The sequence below is a fragment of the Ictalurus furcatus genome, chromosome 14, assembly GCF_023375685.1.
Source record: "Ictalurus furcatus strain D&B chromosome 14, Billie_1.0, whole genome shotgun sequence".
NCBI classification, from domain to species: Eukaryota; Metazoa; Chordata; class Actinopteri; order Siluriformes; family Ictaluridae; genus Ictalurus; species Ictalurus furcatus.
Window position 1 is genome coordinate 13,648,273 of NC_071268.1, and position 19,246 is coordinate 13,667,518.

At 40.9% G+C, this 19,246-nt stretch overlaps 1 protein-coding gene across 2 annotated transcripts in view; it reads left to right on the forward strand.

Moving 5' to 3' along the window:
• dusp8a (dual specificity phosphatase 8a) overlaps positions 1-18,691 on the forward strand; it is a 34,563-nt gene extending 15,872 nt beyond the window's left edge. Inside the window, exons 1-5 of one of the 2 annotated variants that reach the window (XM_053641386.1) lie at positions 8,469-9,603; positions 13,945-14,111; positions 14,391-14,550; positions 14,831-14,954; positions 15,156-18,691. In XM_053641386.1, coding sequence (XP_053497361.1) covers positions 9,486-9,603; positions 13,945-14,111; positions 14,391-14,550; positions 14,831-14,954; positions 15,156-16,212 — 1,626 coding nt within the window. In that variant the 5' untranslated portion in view covers positions 8,469-9,485 and the 3' untranslated portion in view covers positions 16,213-18,691. Of the gene's footprint in view, positions 1-8,468; positions 9,604-13,944; positions 14,112-14,390; positions 14,551-14,830; positions 14,955-15,155 lie in introns of those variants that run through there. The other variant, XM_053641385.1, reaches the window with a different exon arrangement.
• Positions 18,692-19,246: the final 555 nt, after the last annotated feature.

The window sequence follows — 19,246 nt, forward strand, 5'->3', positions numbered from 1 at the left end:
AAAAACCTATTTGGAGCTCAGCGGATTAAATTGTAGGGCTGTAAATTATTAATGAGAATATTTACGTACAGGTTGGGGTATTAAAAAAAAAAAAAAAAAAAAAAAAAAAAAAAAAAAAAGTAAGATAAGATTGTACCACATTTTGCAACTTCTTGTTTACCTGCCTCTTAAAGTTGCAGTTGTATCACAGCAACGTTGTTAGGAAGTCAAACAAATCTTCAAACACTTAGTGAATTCCAGGAAAAGTACAGCAAAACACAGGAATACACACTTGTGCACACATACATGCATTAGCTGCCACTGACACACACTGAACTGTTGATGTAACCCCACACTCATTTCCTGATAAGAGATCTTTCCATTCCATCCTCAGCTAAATTTGGACTTTCCACTCTGGCCCAAGGCCCCTGTGTGAAGAATGCAGACTTTGTCATCATTTAGAGTCTTCCCGATAGCATTCCTCCTCCCCTCAGCTTGCACATCCTCCCAGTTGTGTAATGCTCTGGAGACTTGTCTTCTGCTCCACATGACATCATGGCTCTCTAGTGGTAGCAGGACGTCTCGCTCTCCTTGCTGCTAGACTTCAACTTAAAACCAACAATTGAGCCAAGGTCCTCAGGAGCGACCAAGCTGAAAAACAAGCGTAAATACATTCTTCAGTGAAGAATTTAGTGCATGTGTCAACTAAATTTCTAAAGGACAAATGATCAAATATTCTTTAAAAAAATGTAACATAATATTTTAAAAGTTTTTATCAAGCTGTGATTTGCAAGCTTAACTATGAGCTTCTATAATAGTGTCAGTAACGTGTCTAGATTAGGCCAGAAAAGGACTGTGCTATCATGTGACCTCTGTTAACAAGTGTGGCGTGTTCACCTCTCAGTGATGTCATCGCTCCAGTTGAAGAAGAAGAAGCCTTTATTTGTCACATATACACTACAGCACAGTGAAATTCTTTTCTTCACATATCCCAGCTTGTTAGGAAGTTTGGGTCCGAGCACAGGGTCAGACATGATATGACACCCCTGGAGCAGAGAGGGTTAAGGCCTTGCTCAAGGACCCAACAGTGGCAGCTTGGCACTGCCGGGCTTGAACCCCGACCTTCTGATCAGTAACTCAGAGCCTTAACCGTTGAGCCACCTCTGCCCACTCTGCTTGTTTGTAGTGATTTGCTTAACTCAATGGACTCTCAGAGCTAATAAATTTAAACATGAAAAATTAATTTCATATTTAAATTTATTAGCTCTGCTGTCTTTACTGAATATAAAACTAAATATTTTGCTATGTTTAACTGATTTAGCTGATTATGTATGTGTCAAATGACATTGTTTTGCACAGTGATTGCGCTATAATGACACAGTTCAAATTCAGTGACATCATTATTATGATTCCTCCTTATTGGCTACTATGGTGAGAAACATTATTAACCAGTTAGGATCATGCATTATTCCCGTTTCTTATATAATATATATTGTATATAATATATATATATATATATATAATATATTATATAATATATATATAGTATTATATATATATATATAATATATATATATAATACTAAAATAATAAAAAAAATTATTGGTTTTCCGTCAGTGTCTTTGTCCCACATTTTATCATCTTCTGGTGTTTGTCAGTAATATCATGACACGTTTTTTTGGGGTTGTTTTTGGAATGCCCACTTTTTACAATACAATCAAATCCTGCTGGTTGAGATGAAAGTCCAGCCATACATTTTTTCTTTTCAGAATATATCCTGTTTCACTCGGCTGTCTCTTAGAAGATTGAGAGAAAAACTAAAAAGTATACCATAGAATCCTTAGAAATTCTACTGGCCTCTATTATAGGGGCACTGCAATATTTTTACTGATCATGCAAATAAAAACTCTTTTCTATCAACTGTGTATTAAATCTCATAATTATCATTAAGTCCCGCATTTATTTGATTAATAAATTATTGGAGTACTGTCCACCAAACACAAACACAGTAGGCTATTGTCTTTAATAAAACACCTTTAGTGTTGTGACTCTACAAATCTAATATAATGTTAGACAGACTTTAAAACCGGTTTGATTTTTACATATTCCTCACCAGTTAACAGTGTTTTCTTCCCCTTGGCAGATATGTAAATATAAAATATGAGCTTTTTTATGGAGTACCTCAAGGGTCTATGCGTGGGCAGCTTTTATTTTCCTATTATTTACTATTTATTAATGCACATGGGGTCCACTTTCATGTTTATTCAGACAAGACACAGCTTTAGACCTATTGCATCTAATTGAATGAGTGTTGTTAAACAGCATGATTTCCTAGAAATATGAGGGCACAAATTGACTATTGAAAACAACAACACAAGACCAAAAAAAAAAAACCCTAGGAACCCTGGAAATAGTTAGTCAATTTAAATTGCAAAGCCTGACTGTTATTCTTGATTCTGACCTCATTTTTAATTCTCATATTGACAGTGTTACTTAAACAACATTTTCTTCTCTTTAGACACATTGTGAGCTACAGACCTTACCTCATGCTGTACAATGCCAAGATGCTGATTTATGATTTTGTTTTCTTTAATCTGGGTTTTTGTAATGTTCACTGTTCAGTGTCTTACCCAAAAACAGCATAGACAAGTTACCGCCAGTACAAAACAGTCCCTTCGTATTAACTGGATATGCGTCACACTTATGATTACGATCTTCAAACACATGGTCCCATGAACAAAAAGCAAAAGAACTGGTTACATTTCTTACAGTGTTTAACATATTTGGAGATGTATGTTAAGCTTACTCATCAAGATGTACATCCATAAGCTGTTTTAAAATTCAGTCTTTTTGGGGTTTTTTGGGGGAGGGGGTTTCTATTGTTTTTATTTTTGGTGTTATCATTTGGTGTTAGTTATTAGACTACTACCATTCATTGTTTTAAAGTCTACATTACATTTCATTGCTTTTCCAGGCTTCTTTTATATGGTTTTTATAATCTATAAAATGAATGTTATTCATTATTATCCGTTATTATTAACACAGAATAAATTGTTGATCTATACCGTACCTTTCATGATTACTTGTCAAAGTCATTATACTGTATATGAGCTACTGTTTTGGGTGTTTCTAAATGAAAATGAGGAACTTACTTATGACTCACACATCAAGTGTTACTGTATGACACATAGGAGTGCTGATGTGTAACAGTGACTAGTAGTCACAGGTACAGCTTGTCTGAATTTTTAGCAACCACGGAACTGTATGACAGCTTGCGCAGTGAACGCTCATGTTCTTTTTTTTAGAGAGATAGCTTGAAGCAGTCTGAGCTGAACTGGGAACTGTAATTTTCGTTCCCCCCGTCCTTTTTTGGGAACTAGCTAAAAATATACAGAAGGGTTAGTAATTCGGTTGAAGACATCAACTGCCACAAATAGTCACTCCATGAATTTCAAGGCTCTGTGGATAGACAGATAAGAACTGTGCAAATGTGTAACTAATGGGTCATGTTATGAGTAAACAGGACAGCCCATGCACTAATCATAACACTGATTATGTTTTTGTTCAACATAAGACATTTTGTCTGAATCCAGATTTTAAAAATACATAACCAATTCTTAGTTAGCTTGTTTTATTTTGTTAACATTTTGTTCATATTTTTCATGAATTGTAGTCTGACAGCTTTATGGGCAGTTCATTAGCAATGGTACATCAGTTCTTTAATGTGCTGTATCAGAAATACTTTGTTTTTACCTTCTAATCTTTTTTTTGTGAAGCATTTTCCATTCATTTCAGTTTTTCAACTGAATGTAATATATAATGTACTATAAAGTGTATATATACATTATATACATATAATGTACTACATAAAGATTGCAAATTATTACTGAACTCTTTTATAACTGCATTTTTGTGTTATTCAAGCAGTCTCGCAGCTGATATTTGCCAGCTGGTCTGAGATTTTAAAAAATGAAGAGTTTATTTTTCGTGAAGTACCTCAGTGGTCTATGTTGGAGCAACTTTAATTTTCCTCATAGTTGCTTGTTAATGAGCTTGGTTTCAACTTTCATGGCTATGCAGACAACACGCAGCTTAACAATTCTTGCACCTACTGCAAGGAATGCTGTGAAACAACTTATCAACTCCCAAAGGAGATCCCAAACTAGGGGTTTCTACCCCACATGGGGTCACTTGATTTACAAATGGGGTCCTAGAGCAACTCACAATCTCTTTTGTTTCATTCATTTATTTTACAGATTAATATTAGAAATATCAAAGATGGGGTTTGTGTGCTAATATTTTCAAATCTTGCTCACGTCACGTTCAGACAAGCCACAATTAAATTAATAGCACACATGTTGTTATTTTAGTCTTTTTATCTATCCTGACACTCTGCACATACATTAGCATAGTCCAGCAATAAATATATCCATCTACCTTCGCTAAACAAACTAGCGTTGTGTCTCAAAATGCATACGTGTGTACTATTCTAGACTATTATTAAGTAATAATACTAACTGGTTTTCCTATTACAGTTAGTGTTTAAATGTTCGAAAACCTTAATGTAGCCTTCAAACCTACCGAAAGCACTGTTTTGCATACCAGTTTCCTGGATTTTCTAGATTAGTAAATACTTTTAAATGTAAAGTCAGAATTTTCAACTCGAGACAAGCCCATGATGGCAGTGGAAAGTCTTGAAGAGAAATCGAGCTCGTCAGTGTGTTTAACATCGCTGTGCATGAAATCACTAAACATTTTACAGTTCCATTTGGAAACCTGGAGGACTGTGCTGTTTTGGCTCTGATGTGCTATCCAATTAATGTTGCTTTTATATCTTCCGGATGTACATAAGATACGCAGTGAGTGTGTAAACTGTGCTGCTTGAGTAGCTGCTGCTTCTGCACACAAAAATTAAATTGCTTCTTCTAATAAGAAACCTGTAAATATTTATTACATCTGAAATGCACCTGGTGTTCTCGGACATGAGTTTTATTTCTCATACAGACAGTTGCATAGCCAATGCCAGACCTTCTTATTTGTATGAGGCTCACAGTATTTAAGTGGGATTAGTGGCACTAGAGATCACTAGTCACAGAGTTCGAATCCCTATGATACCGGAAAACAAGGGTGCAAAACGGGGTGGGGGGGATATCATACTCTCTCTCCCCTGTCAGTCACAATGACACAACACCCAGTCATGAGTGTTTGTGAATTCATGTAAGGGGACAGAGGGCAGATAGCTCTTTCCTCTGTGTGTGCCCCGTCATGCCGCATGAACAGCAGTGCGAAAAAAATTTGTATGGCTGGCTTCAAATGTCTCGGAGGAAGCATGTGTTACCCTCCCCAGCTGGTAGCTGTTCTGTGATAGGGGAGAGCTAGGTAGTGGGTATGAATTGTCAGGGAAAAATGGGGGTGGGGGGGAATTGTGGGGGGGAATTGGGGGGGGACTAAACGTGCACAGTGGCACGTTTACCTCGCACGTCTGGGGTTGGGGGTTTGAATCCTGTCTCCGCCCTGTGTGTGTGGAGTTTGCATGTTCTCCCCGTGCTTCGGGAATTTCCTCTGGGTACTCTAGCTTCCTCCCCCAGTCCAAAGACATGCGTTGTAGACTGAATGGCATGTTCAAATTATCCGTAGTGTGTGAATGTGTGTGCGATTGTGCCCTGTAATGGGTGTCCAGGGTGTCGTACCCCCTTGTGCCCAGAGTTCCCTGGGATAGGCTCCTGGCTTCCCCGTGACCCTGTAAAGGATAAGCAGTATGGAAAATGGATGGATGGATTTGAGACCACATCACTGGTCTTGGCGGTGGGCTGGCATCTAAGCGAGAACAGAGTGACGGGTGGCTAATTAACGAGGAGCTGATAGCAGACGAGGATGCAGGGAGTAATTCTGCTGTCAGCTCCAGTTTGCCTGAGCAGTGTTCTTCAGGTCATTAGGATGTAACTTGACAGACAGGCCATCTGTCTGGGAGAAATTTCTGCATCAATTTTACAGTGTAAGGAAAATCAGGATAAAATTTGATATCTAGTTTTAAGTGCTCTGACATGGAGCAACTTGGCATCACTTTTTCATTTCAGCAGTTGTCGTTTGTTGGCATGATTTTGGCCTTTGTCTAGTATTTAATCAATTAGAAGCATGTGTGGAGCGTTTTTAAAATGCAGTCCTAATGTCAAACGTAAGCGGAGTGACCTCATGCTGTTACTAATATGCATATTACTAGTATCATATGCACCGAGAGGGACTGACTGGCATTTTAAATGTTGCAGATGATCAGGTTGAAGATGAGTAAGATGATGAAAGAATTGGCAAATAAAAATAGCGCATTTGTTCAGGCACATGTCCTAGATTGAATGCTGTTAGCAGGTGGTCGCCTGTACAGCTTCAGGATGTTGACTTTAAACTGCCATTTTTGTTTAAAAAGGAACTGTGCACCAAAGCTCTTTTTTTTTTCTTTTTTTTTTTAATCTGATAGCTCTGTCATTCACTGAATCTCTACGTCAGTTTGGAGGAAGAAAAATGATAGCCCTCTGTCTACTACACGCACACAAAGCTCCTGTTTCTCTCTTTCCATGACTTCATCTGGCAGCCCGCTCACGTCTTTGTGTACATAAGGCAGCCAGACGTTGAAGTGCAGTTCCACGGTGTATTATTGGTTTAAGCTGTGATCCTGTGTGGTGGATCCTACAGGGCTCTGAAAATGAGAGTATTCTTGCCCCACTGTGCTCTAGGTTATATAAATGGCTCCTCAAAAGGTTACCTCCAATAACTGATGCTTCCTTGCATTGCTGATAGCAATGAACAACGTTTTTTTGTACATGCCTAGTAATCTGTAGACAGTTGCACCACCTGAACATAAGTCAGGGTGAAAAATTAGTCCTAAACCATATATTTAAGAGAAGAATATCTCATTTTGGAGATATTTTGCATTACCCAAGGAAAGAGCATGCTATGCAGGATGATACATTTTTTTTTATTATTTGTATTCTTAAAAACCCTATTGGTACACCGTATTCCTGTGAGGTGTCCATGTACAGTGATCATAAACCAGATCCACATGAGGAAAATCATCTTAACAAAATACAAAGATAACAAAACGAATTTGTAAATATAAATTACTCTGCCGCATTGTTCGCTTTGAACAGAAACAATGAGTTATTAATGGCAAATGTTGCTTCCACTAGAGAGTGGGTGCAAATTTTAAGTTATAACTTAAGGCTATGTTAGAACAATTTCACTTGGCGCAAACGTGTGTGTGTGTGTGTGTGTGTGTGTGTATGTATATGTGTGTATATATATATATATATATATATATATTATTTATTTATTTATTTATTTATTTATTTATTTATTTATTTTTTGTAGTTTGTAAACTCAAACATAGTGGTCATTGACTTTCAACTTGGCTTGCGTTCAAGATAACGATAGAGATTACGTTCAGTTGGTGCAGCCAGCAGCTGGTTCTTATTTCTTGGGGTTGGTATGATATTCACATACAACATACATGAGCACAGACACACAGAGGAACAGGTGCACACACCCTGTACACACCCCTTGAGGCTCACACTGAGTGATGGGAGCCGCTAGGCCGGCATGAGTTTTTGCTCCCCCGCTGGAGACTAGCTCACACCTCAGGCATGACAGCTGGGGCCTCCACTGCCATTACGTCATCTTCCAATCCGCCCGCCAATCACATATGGGATGTGCTCACAACCGGCAGTATCAACACTGAACATCCCCCCACCCACACACACACATGTCTCTAAAGCAGGCCATCACAATGCATTACCATGCACCATAACATCCTATTGCAATTACAGTCTATGAGCCACACACACACACACACCAGCAGGAGGCCCATGTTTGCAGCCAACAATCATTTAATGCTTTTGAAATGTTGCTGTGGTCTAGTATGGCTCCCAAACCTCAACTCTGCTTCCTCTGTGATGTATGCAGGTAGTATGCACAGACTAAGTGAAAAGCATCAGAGGGCATGATGTTCAGCTGATGACTATCCAGGATGGGCATCAAGCGTAACATTAAAATGTCCCATGGGAATAACCAGTAAATGCATATCCTGTGCATGATCATTAAGTATCACAACATACCAATGCGATGATGGTCAATTCTGCGTCTGTGGATAATTGAGCATCGCGTGGGGGGCCGGATATCAGCCAAGGAAGCTTGCGGCATTGTGTCTGCCTCAGTACACTGCCATATGCTTCCATCATTCTTTTCCTAGGCCAACATGCAGGGCTGATGTCAGACAACACACAGATTAGCTGCGTGTTGTAAATGGTGTTGCCTCCTTCACTCCCTTAACTGCTTATATTAAAAGGGAGGTTTCTCGCAGAAGTGCGCTGACGCACGACTGCCGTTCTTGAAAGCGCATTGCATGGATTGCGGCTGTTTCTGCAAATTGGTCACATGGAAAGAATGACTAGCCTCTCTATTTAAAGCGTTTGCCAAGTACAAATGATAGCATCTCTCTGGGCAGTTTTTAGTGGCTTGTAATCCATTCCAGTTGCAAATAGACCTTTCATAATATCATACATGCAGGCTAAGACAATGAAGATCAACCTTAATCAGCATGTAAACTTGAGCTCCCACGATGCTAAATTTAACTGGTGGAATAGCAGGAACTAGCTAATATACTGTAATAGTTTCTTGGAAAAGAGCAAGGGTGACGGAAACAACATTCATTCTAGCCAGAGGAAATAAAGAAGTGTCATTTTTCTGGCACGGATGAAGTGGATGAGCGCAGGCTGCAGCTGGGAATTACTTCCCTCAAATCAGTACAGCCTTAGCACTGCATTTTATGGAGTCCAGACAATTAGTGAGAATCTGGTGCTGTTAAAAATCTTGACTTCTCTTGTGCTCCAGAATTTGAACGTGACTAGTACAGCTTGTTGGTCTGTGATGAGAAGTGAGTTTTTCTGAAAGGGGGCCTCTAAGGTGGCTGCATATTTGCTGGGTGAGTAAGGAATGTGGTTTACATGCCTCACGCATGAGCCAGGATTATGCTCAGAGAGAGCGAAATAGAGAGAGACAGAGAGAGAGAAGCCTGTGCTCATAGCACATGAGCTCATTCACTCTTAGGTCACAGGGAGGAGAGAGAGAGAGAGAGAGAGAGAGAGAGAGAGAGAGAGAGAGAGAGAGAGAGGGAGGGATGGAAGGAGGGGAAAGTCAGTTGATGAGAGCGAGTGAGCGATTGAGTGAGCGAGTGCAGGCTGTACAACAATAGGGAGCTCCACTTTCAGTTGCCACACAGAAGACGATTGCTGAATGATCCGCTGTGTGTGTCGACACTGAGGACCCGCTATCAGAAGATTGATTCTCCTCCAGCTGATACTCTCTTCTCCTCCATCTCCCTGCTAAGTCAGCATACAAACCTGCGTTCCCACTTTTTTTTTTTTTGCACGGATTTGCAAGGAGTCTCCTGTTTCATTCTCATGCCTTGTATGTGGTGAGCTGCTGTACTTTGGTGAGATTGGAGTGTAGAGGAGTGCATGTCTCTGGAAGTGGTCATATCCTCTCCTGAGGAGTGTTTCTGCTCCCCCCCTCCTCACACCGGCATGAGGCTGAAGATCAGAGTCCGTAGGATGAAGGAGGCTCGGGAACTGCGAGGTGTGTATGGGGCACACTGGAGCTGACCGGCTTTACACCCCCTTGTCTGATCTCCTCACACCTTTGTTGTCATTCCTTTTTAAATTCATTGTTTACTGTTCCTTACTTATATTTTTTGTTTTGTCATATTCTGTTTTTTTCTTGCTTGCTTTTTTCTTTCTTTTACTTTGTCCATTTATTTATTTGTTTGTTTGTTTGTTTTTGTTTTCCTTCTATAATATTAGTCTTTTTTTCCTTTCATTCTTCATTTTTCTTTCCTTATTATGTCTTTCTTTATTATGCTCTTTCATTTACCTGCTCATTCTTTTTCTTATATTTTTTTTTTCTTTTTTTATATATTCTTTCTTTTTTCCTTTAAAATCATGAAAATGCTTTTTATGCTTTGATGAAATGACAGTTCTCCAGGTTTTAATGCTACACAGATAAAGTTGTATACAGTGTGCTGTCTAGTTGGCCTTTAAACAAACAGCTACAGTGGATAAATTACGTATGCTGATAAACTATCACCAAATGGATAAGGACACCTCGTGCAATGTGTCTTGCACTATGACATATGTGCAAATGTGAGTGTGTGTGTGTGCGCGTGTGTGTGTCTTTGTGCAAACAGCAGCATGTATGCCTATATGACTCACTGTATTTGCATTGTGCTTTGTCACAGAGTGACGGTTAAACGGTTGCTGTTATAAAGTCATTCACTTTTATTTGAGGTTTGTTACACGTAAGGTGGCTGGATTGCTTTTAGGAAGAGCAGCCATAATAGTAATAGAACTAACAGTTAATGGTTTGGTTATATAGGGCCTTGGGGCTTTATACTCTCCTAATCTGTGAAGCATGACACGGAACACCAGAGGCGAACCCTGCTGCTCTTAATGTTCCTCATTGTGCGGCATACATGTGTGCTATGATGTCATACAGGCCTCATTGAGATGGAAATGAGGAGTGTGTGCGTGTGCGTGTGTGTGTGTGTGTGTGTGTGTGTGTACGCGCGCATGGAGATGGAGAGGGACAGATGGAGGCTGCTTCTCAATGGCGTCATGTCTTCTGCATCTGGAGGCTGAAGAGCAGGGGGTGGGGGTGAGTGTGTGTGTGTGTGTGTGTGTGTGTGTGTGTGTGTCTCTGTGAGCTCCATTCAGCTCCATCAATGCTTTTGGATTGGGGCTGGTGAATGGGAGTGTGTGTGTGAGGAAAGGCCTTTAGAGTTTGCCTGAAAAGATACACACTGAAAGGCTTCTAGTGTTGGAGGTCTTGTGCCGTGGGGTGAGTGGACTGATGTCAGGCACCAGGGTTAATGCACTCTGTGTGTAAATGCTTCCTTTACACTCTATGTTATTTTAACAAAGGATAACATCTATTTGTGTTATGATTATTGGTTATAGAACTGAGATTTACTAATATTCATATTTGCTGTTGTATTTGCCCTTGAATTTGCCCTTAATGTATATTAAAAGGCCCTTAAAATGTTTACGCAATGCTCAGAAAATGATAAATGTGGAAAATTTAAAGAACTCACATATCGGGATAAATATTTGTCTACTGTATTACTTCTGCAGTGGTATAGAAACCCCTGCACCTGCCTGTAATTAACACAGTGCAGCCTAAAATGCCATGGACTGATGGGCACTCGAGAGAGAAGTTGGCAGAGACAGACAGAGGGTGGAGAGGAAGTGTGTGTGAATGGCTCTCAGCTCAGCTGGAGCCCAGTTTAGGCCCAGTGCTGGCGTATATCACTCTACAGCCCCCACCCCTGCCTCGTACACAATTAAATCATGCATACACATGACAAAAATGATGTCACCTGTGGAAAGTGCGGTGTCTGGGTGGAATTAGAATAGTGAGTGAGTGTTTTTTTGTTTGTTTGTTTTTTCTGTGTATGTGTAATGCGTTTTCCCAATGTGTAATATGTGGATGATGGCTTATTGATGGAATATGCCACTGTGGGACTGCTTGGGTTTTCCCAGAATGACTGGAGATGATGTGGGCAAATAAGTTAGGAGCATCATCATCCTGCATGCATAACCAGGTCATTATGATAAGGCGCTAGTGTACAGTCGAGCCCTGCCATGCACCAGCAAGCTAAAAAAGTGAAGGCCAATATGTATAGAAAGAAGCCAGCCTTAAAACCCAGAGACCAGGACCAATTATCCTCTTGGACTCCTGGCCATAGACGATTATGGTGTTCTTAATGCCCCAATGATAGGGTGAATTCTTAGACCATAGAACCACTCTGAAGCCATTTATTGTAATTAATAAATGTAGGCCGAGCAACCACTGTGTTGTAACTGGGATCCCTATGATCTCAAACACTGCCACCATTGCCTTCAACACGCATGGTATTTCCCTTTGTTTGGCTTTTCCAATAGCTCAAGTGTCTTTGGAGCTGAATGTTTTTCAGGGTTGTTTTTTCTTTCTCCAGGAACATGTTGCTCTTTAGGTTGCTATTTAAAGCTCATCTAAGAATGACTCAAAGTAGGAGATCAGACATGAGCTGTAAAAGTGAGGAAGAAGGTCATTGGAGCTCTCTTTCAAAGAGATCCTTCCTGTTTCCTGCCGTTTCCCCGTTCTGTGCTCTATGTTCCTGATCTGCGTTATGGACTTACACATCCTGCTCTCAGACTGAAGGCTGTTTCTCTGTGTGTAGGAGGATGAGGAATGTTACATTCCTACTTTGGAGGAACATTCTACATCCTTGCTTCACAGTTTTAGATTCTGAGATGATTGAAACTGTTATTAGCTCGCAGCAGAGTATTTGCCAAATGGGGGAGGGATGAAAGTCCATGCTCAGGGGTATTAATGACAAATGTTGACATAGCGACCAGCCCATGCAAGCGATGAGGTCATCTCACCCTCCTGGCAGTTGTGGTTATGAACATGAGCGAATGAGGGGGGAGGGACCGGATTGGGGTGCAAAGGTGAACAGGAGGATCAACAGAGGGTGGGGGTCATGAAAAATTTGGGCAGCAGGCATACAAGACCTCAGCAGGGCTTTCAAGAGCAAATCGAGCCGCCAAGGCCTGCCTTGTTCTGCCTGACATGCGAAACCCCCCTTCTGTTGTGCTGATGTCATCGACCCAGCAGTTGCCATTAATAGCTGGAAACAGACAGGCTGCCACTCAATGTCGTAAAGGGCCAGGCATCAAAACTATATATCAGAAACAGGAGTCTGGATACAGAGTGGGGGAGACAGGTGCTCGGCGTGGCCGTTAGCTGGAAATGCCCGTGGCTGTTGGCTGCTGTTTGTTGAACTGCGGTTAGTCAGTCGAGTGTTAAGTCTAGATGATGTCATACTCTGCCACTCCATGCTGACTCTTTGTTAAAAACCTGCTTATCAGCTCTGGCTTTATTTGCCTTGACTCATTTTACTTCTCTGTAGTTCTCTCCCTCCTCCCTCTCTCCCCTCCCTTTTTCTCTGTACTATGGCTTTTGCACTTTGCTCTGTTTCCTGGCTGTGCAGACACAGTGATGTCATGGTTCTCTGGCTGACTGCTGTGCTGTGCTCTGTGTGTGTGTGTGTGTGTGTGTGTGTGTGTGTGTGTGTGTGTGTGTGTGTGTGCGCGCTAATGTGCTTACACTCCCAGGGTTAACATGTCCCAGATTCTCATGCACCTCCTCTGAGATTAGGCTCATGCTTTCCTTTAATCACACAAATGCTTTCCTTTTAATCCCTCCATCCAGTGCCAGAATGCATTAAGCAACCTTAAAACATTTGCATGTGTGTACAATGTCTGTGCATCTGCTGTATGTGTGTGTGTGGCTGTCAAGGGCACTGTAGCTGCAGCCACTTCTGAATCAGGGGCCTCAGTGCATAGCCTACACCTGTAGCTTCCCTCATTCTCCACGCCTGACGTGATTGTTCAGTAGAGGATATTAGGTCATTCAGGAAACCGAGCTGCGAGAGAGACAACTGGGACCGCCTGGCTCTTAAAGAGACACCACCATTTTTTACTCATTCATGTGATCAGAGCATTCAATATGTCCTTTATGAGAACTGCATGAATTCAATCATAATGTGCTAGTTTGGTGTCCAAGTTATACAGGTGGAATGTTGTGCCTTGATCATTCATTGCATGGTGCTTTTGCTTACTTATACTAAAACTCTTTTTGAGTCACATCACACTTAACAGATTACATTGTTGTTTTAAGTGTTGCTATAGAAGCAGTCAGTGGTATTACTGTCAATATACCTTTCAACACTGACAGTATTTAATGGAAGTCTCAAAATGTTCCAACCTTCTCAGCTCCTTCTAATAGTTTTACATCAATCATGACTTGTTTTTAGTCAGGTCACCATGTTCCTGACCTGTTTTTTTTTTTTTTTCTCTCTTGCACTCTATTTCTTGACAGGTGGCTTTGCAGCATTCTCCTCCTGCTTCCCAGGTCTGTGCGAAGGGAAGCCAGTGACCACACTACCCATGAGCCTGTCTCAACCCTGTCTGCCTGTGGCCAATGTGGGCCCCACGCGCATCCTGCCCCATCTGTATCTAGGCTCTCAGAAAGATGTGCTTAACAAGGTGAGTCAGAGCATTAGTGTTGTGGGGAGACTGTGGAAGTTTTCACCTATACAAGTTATTGAACAGTCTTCTAGTCTGAATTTATGATTTGAAACATTTTGCCACTGATTTGAGGGGCTTCATTTATTTAACTCATGAAGTCTTACACCACTAGTTGCCTGAACTTCTAACTACAAGACCAGTTGTTTGATGTGCCATCTTAGCATTGATCAAGAATTTGTCTTATGTGGTTTTTAACATTATATACTGGGCAATGCTGCCATATTTTTATTGTTCCAGGATCTGATGGCCCAGAATGGCATCACATACGTGCTTAATGCCAGCAACACGTGTCCAAAACCTGAGTTCATCTCTGAGAGCCACTTCATGCGCATTCCTGTCAATGACAACTATTGTGAGAAACTCTTACCCTGGTTGGACAAAACTAATGAGTTCATCGGTAAGGTTCTGCACATAGTTGGGATGTATATGCTTAGGATCTATTTCATCTAGGGTTAGGAGTACTGTAATAAAACTGATCTTGGAAAAAGATCTTGTCTAGAATGTGGGGAACTGACCAGAAAATTGAGCAGCTTGCCCTGAGGATGTACCCGGAAGAACATGATTGTTTTAGAGAGGCTTTTCTGCAGATTAGATGTACTTTTCCTTTAGCCTGTCAGTATAGTGTTTGGTTGTCTTTTGTGTTTGTCACTCATGTTTGTTTTCCTCCACCTTTTTAGACAAAGCTAAGGTTTCCAACTGCAGAGTCATTGTCCATTGTTTAGCTGGCATCTCCAGGTCTGCCACTATTGCCATTGCTTACATCATGAAGACAATGGGCTTGTCATCGGATGAGGCATACAGGTATACTACCTATGACACTCTGCAGCTTAAATGGCATGTTATTTAAGAGATGGTGTAATATTAGATGTTTCCTTAGTCAGACAACTGACTCACATAGAGATATGTAAACGGTAACGCCTGGACCCTAAGTTTTTAACGAAAGGTTTGCACTTTATCCATGTGCAAATGGAAATAGTAAAGTTCTTCTCTCTCTTGTACCAGGTTTGTTAAAGATCGCAGACCTTCAATATCACCAAACTTTAACTTCCTGGGCCAGCTTCTTGAGTTTGAGAAGGGTCTCCGTCTGCTGAAGGCACTGTCTTCGGGTCAGGAGAAGAATGAGCAGCCCAGCAAGGCAGAGGAACCAAAAAGAGAAACCACCTTGAAACCTGAGAAAACTCGACTAGATGGCGAGCCAGAGATCTCAGAGATGGAGACCAAGCTGCCATCTCCTTCGTCACTCCAGCAGGGCTTCAATGGTCTCAATCTGTCAGCTGAGCGCATCCTGGACACCAATCGCCTCAAGCGATCCTTCTCTTTAGACATCAAGTCCGTCTACACACCCAATCAGTGTCCCCACCTCACTCCCATTCATGTTGAGGATGTCCCCAAGCTCTGCAAACTGGACAGCCCCAGTCCAGGGTCCTCAAATGGTGTGTGCCAGTTGTCTCCGTGTTCAGACAGCCCCAGCTCATCCGATTCGCCAAGCCCGGTGGCTGAAAGCAGTGCAAAGGTTCGCTTGCGCAGGAAAAATAAGCACAGCGGAGCCAGCTCACCTGTGCAGTCTCTGAGCCTGAGCTTTGGTCGTTCACTGTCCGGACACAAGAGCCCAAGCTTGGATGAGAACCTGAAGTCCGCAATGCTACTTGGCCTGCCTGTAGCTGGCACTGGTCCCATGTGGACCAAACACCGGGACACTTCACAGGCTACCACACCAGTCACACCAACAGGCGATGCCCCGTGGTTCTACGAGTCACTGACTAGCACCGGCAGTGGGTCAGCGTCAGTACATTTTGCTCCACTGGGATGCAGTGCACTCCCAGGGCCATGTGAGGCTGTCCGGTTACGTCAGAAGGCGGGAGAGGTACGGGAGTCCCGAGCGAGCTGGCATGAGGATACATCTGGCTCTGCTGCTGGTACCGACAAACAGTTCAAACGACGCAGTTGTCAGATGGAGTTTGAAGATGGAATCTCGGATACACGTTCGAGGGAGGAGCTTGGCAAGATTGGTAAACAGTCCAGCTTCTCTGGCAGTATGGAGATCATTGAGGTGTCCTGACAGATGCACTGGTGGGCATAGAGGTGTTCAGGTGCCACTTACAGTTGAGGGAGGACTGAGTGACAGAACAGCAATGGCTGACCAATTCTTGACTTTAGGAGCATTTGTTTTAGTGTGTAGGACTGTGAGAAATCAATTATGTTTTTTTGTGTTTGTCTCTGAGACTCCGAGCCAGTTGAGCTGGATGCAGGCAGACTTTAGGCTGTCTTCGCTGTTTATAAGCCATCACCATCCCAGAACAATTTGGGAGGAATAAGAACAGAACTGTTGTATTTGATTGCAGAATCCAGCTCTTAGTGTACATGACACTTCTGTCTCCAACAAAAAGCTTTACCAGCCTCACAGTGTATTGAGATTAAAGCATGGCTCAGTATCCTCTGGTCACACTTGCATCTGGTATTACTCTCACACAGACTCGGTGGACTCACACATCCACAGCTCAAGGGACCTCTACCGACACACTTGAAGCCCTGGTATAGACTTGTACTGAACAGATGAAGGCTTCTTTGTGCACTGCTTTTGTTCCCCCCTGCTCCTGAATGCCAGTAAATAATCCTGGAGGAGGATGCAGGAACGTTATGAAAAAAAAGCATTGTGGAAGTTTTCCTGCAGTGCCTACTGTTTTTTCTTCTCTGTGTTTGTTCTTTACCTTTTCCCTGATTTCAGCCCCCACACAATGTACTACGGGTGGGCATGAAAGGAACTACCACCCACCTTTCTCACACTGAGCATGCTGCCGTATACGAGGCTGCTGGTTTCCCTACAGATGAATATTATACACACCATGCATAGCTCTTAATGGACATTTTACATTTTTTGGTTCTTAATTATAGTTTTAATTTATTTTATCTGTTCATTCTGGTAATGAGAAATAATATAATGATTGTGGATCCTTCTTTTTTTTTGGTGTTGACCTCAGTTTTTAACTACAAGGTATTTATGAACTCATTCACAAAACTGATACACAACTACAAGCAATATATGCTCTTTTCTTCATCTTATGTCTTTATTTTCAACTGTAAGGGAGAGTGATTGTTAAAATGAATTTATCTGGTATTTTGTAATGCACTTTCTGTTGCTTTAAGAAAGAGATCATGAAACATCTCATCATAAGGGTACCACAAATCTTTTACAAACCCTGATGCATTACACGACACCTGTCCTGAACTTTCACATGCTGGCACTGTTTCAGTGTAGTATCTGTCCATCCTTTTTGCTCTGAAATAAAATAACCCTGTAAAGCATGTATAATCTAAAATAATAAGAAATGATCCATATGATATCCTGGCTTCTCAAAATGATTATCATTTTAAGGAATGGACCTGTTTTATCTATAAGCACATACGTGAAAATGTTGAGAGACTCTAATGGATTAATGTAACCCCCCCCCCCCCCCCTTTTTTATATTTATGTTATTTATTGTGAGCTTGGGCCTGTTTATGGATGAAGTGTGAGTGACTAATGACAGTGGACCTTTTTGAACCCAAACCATCAAACAGATGAGTATTTTTGAACAAGGTCGATCTTGTTTTCTTTCACTCTTTTGTCTGCGGGAGATATTAAAATGAACTTAGAAGTTATGTTCCAAATTATGGTATTAACTCAATTCATTAGCTGTGCCTACCAGTCATATATTCTACTTATCTTTACTTTTGGAAAGGTTTGTGTTGGGTTAAATGGAGGAAACATTGATGTGGTGTAGTAGAATGATGGCACATGATGCTCTAGTTCAGCTCAGGTGAAGTGCACACAAGTCCCCTCTCTGAGCTCTGGGTACCTGCACAACTCTCATCCTCTCACTCTTTCTCTTATTTGCTGTTTTCTCTCTCTCTCTCTCTCTCTCTCTCTCTCTCTCTCTCTCTCTCTCTCTCTCTCTTTTTTCACACCCACATGCAATTTTTCTATGTAATTAACTCTCTCTTATTTCTTATGTGTTCCAAAGGTTTAAGGAAATCCCACTGAAAGAGTCTCTCATGTCTGTACATGTGCATGGTGTTGCCCCTTTGCTGTGGGATGATTGGTTATTTATTCATGGATTGGATGTATTCTCAGTTAGCTACTCTGTATAGCAAACCCTTGTCCTTGTACTTTTGCTGCTGTTTGTTCTTTTTTTCTTTCCTTGTGTTACACATTGCCTGTATTTCCTTTTATTTCATCACCTCTATATTTTTAAACATATTGTTATTATTTAAGACATGTAATGAAAAGATGCAGGCTGTCCTTTTTGCTGAAACTGTTTAATTGTTGGCAACATTATTATTATTATTATTATTATTATTATTATTATTATTATTATTATTATGTTGTGTAAATAGCAACGTATCTAGAAGAATAATTGAAATAGGGAACTTTTTCAGAGAAAATCCTAATACCTTAGGCTGCTTGACGCAAAATACCTCAGGTTCTATTCAATGGCTTTTTCCTCCCCTGTACCTGTTTTGTGAAGATGAAACAAAAATACAAACATCATAAAATATGAGCTGGTGTGAGTGCCTCCTTTATCCATACTTAACATCTCAAAATAAATACTTGAAATGAGCAGCATCCTCTGCCATTAGACAATTTCAAGCTTGAAAGTTGTAAAATAAATAAATAAATAAATAAATAAATAAATAAAATTCCTAGAACTTATCATAATTTCATCATAAGAAATATTAAATGAATTACTGTATATTCAAAATATTATCAGATGATAAAATACCCTTTTCTTGCAGCTTTTAGAAGGAGCCAAGTGATTGAAGTCAAATAAATGATGCATTAAAATCCACAACCAAGGGAATATGTCTAGTATGTTATTACAGTATAGTATACAGGAGTCTGCAGTACTGCAGTCTGTAGATAAAACTGACTGATCTGCTACAGCCGTTCTTGATTCAGATATTAAAACATTTCCTCAGCTGATTTTGCTTTAGGTTTCTATCCAATTTCCAAAATTCAAGAATTTCAACTCCTGTTGAAACTCTTTAACTGCATGTTAATAAAAAACAACTGTGTTGTGCAGAGATAACGCAATAAGGGTTTGGTTCTGGTTACC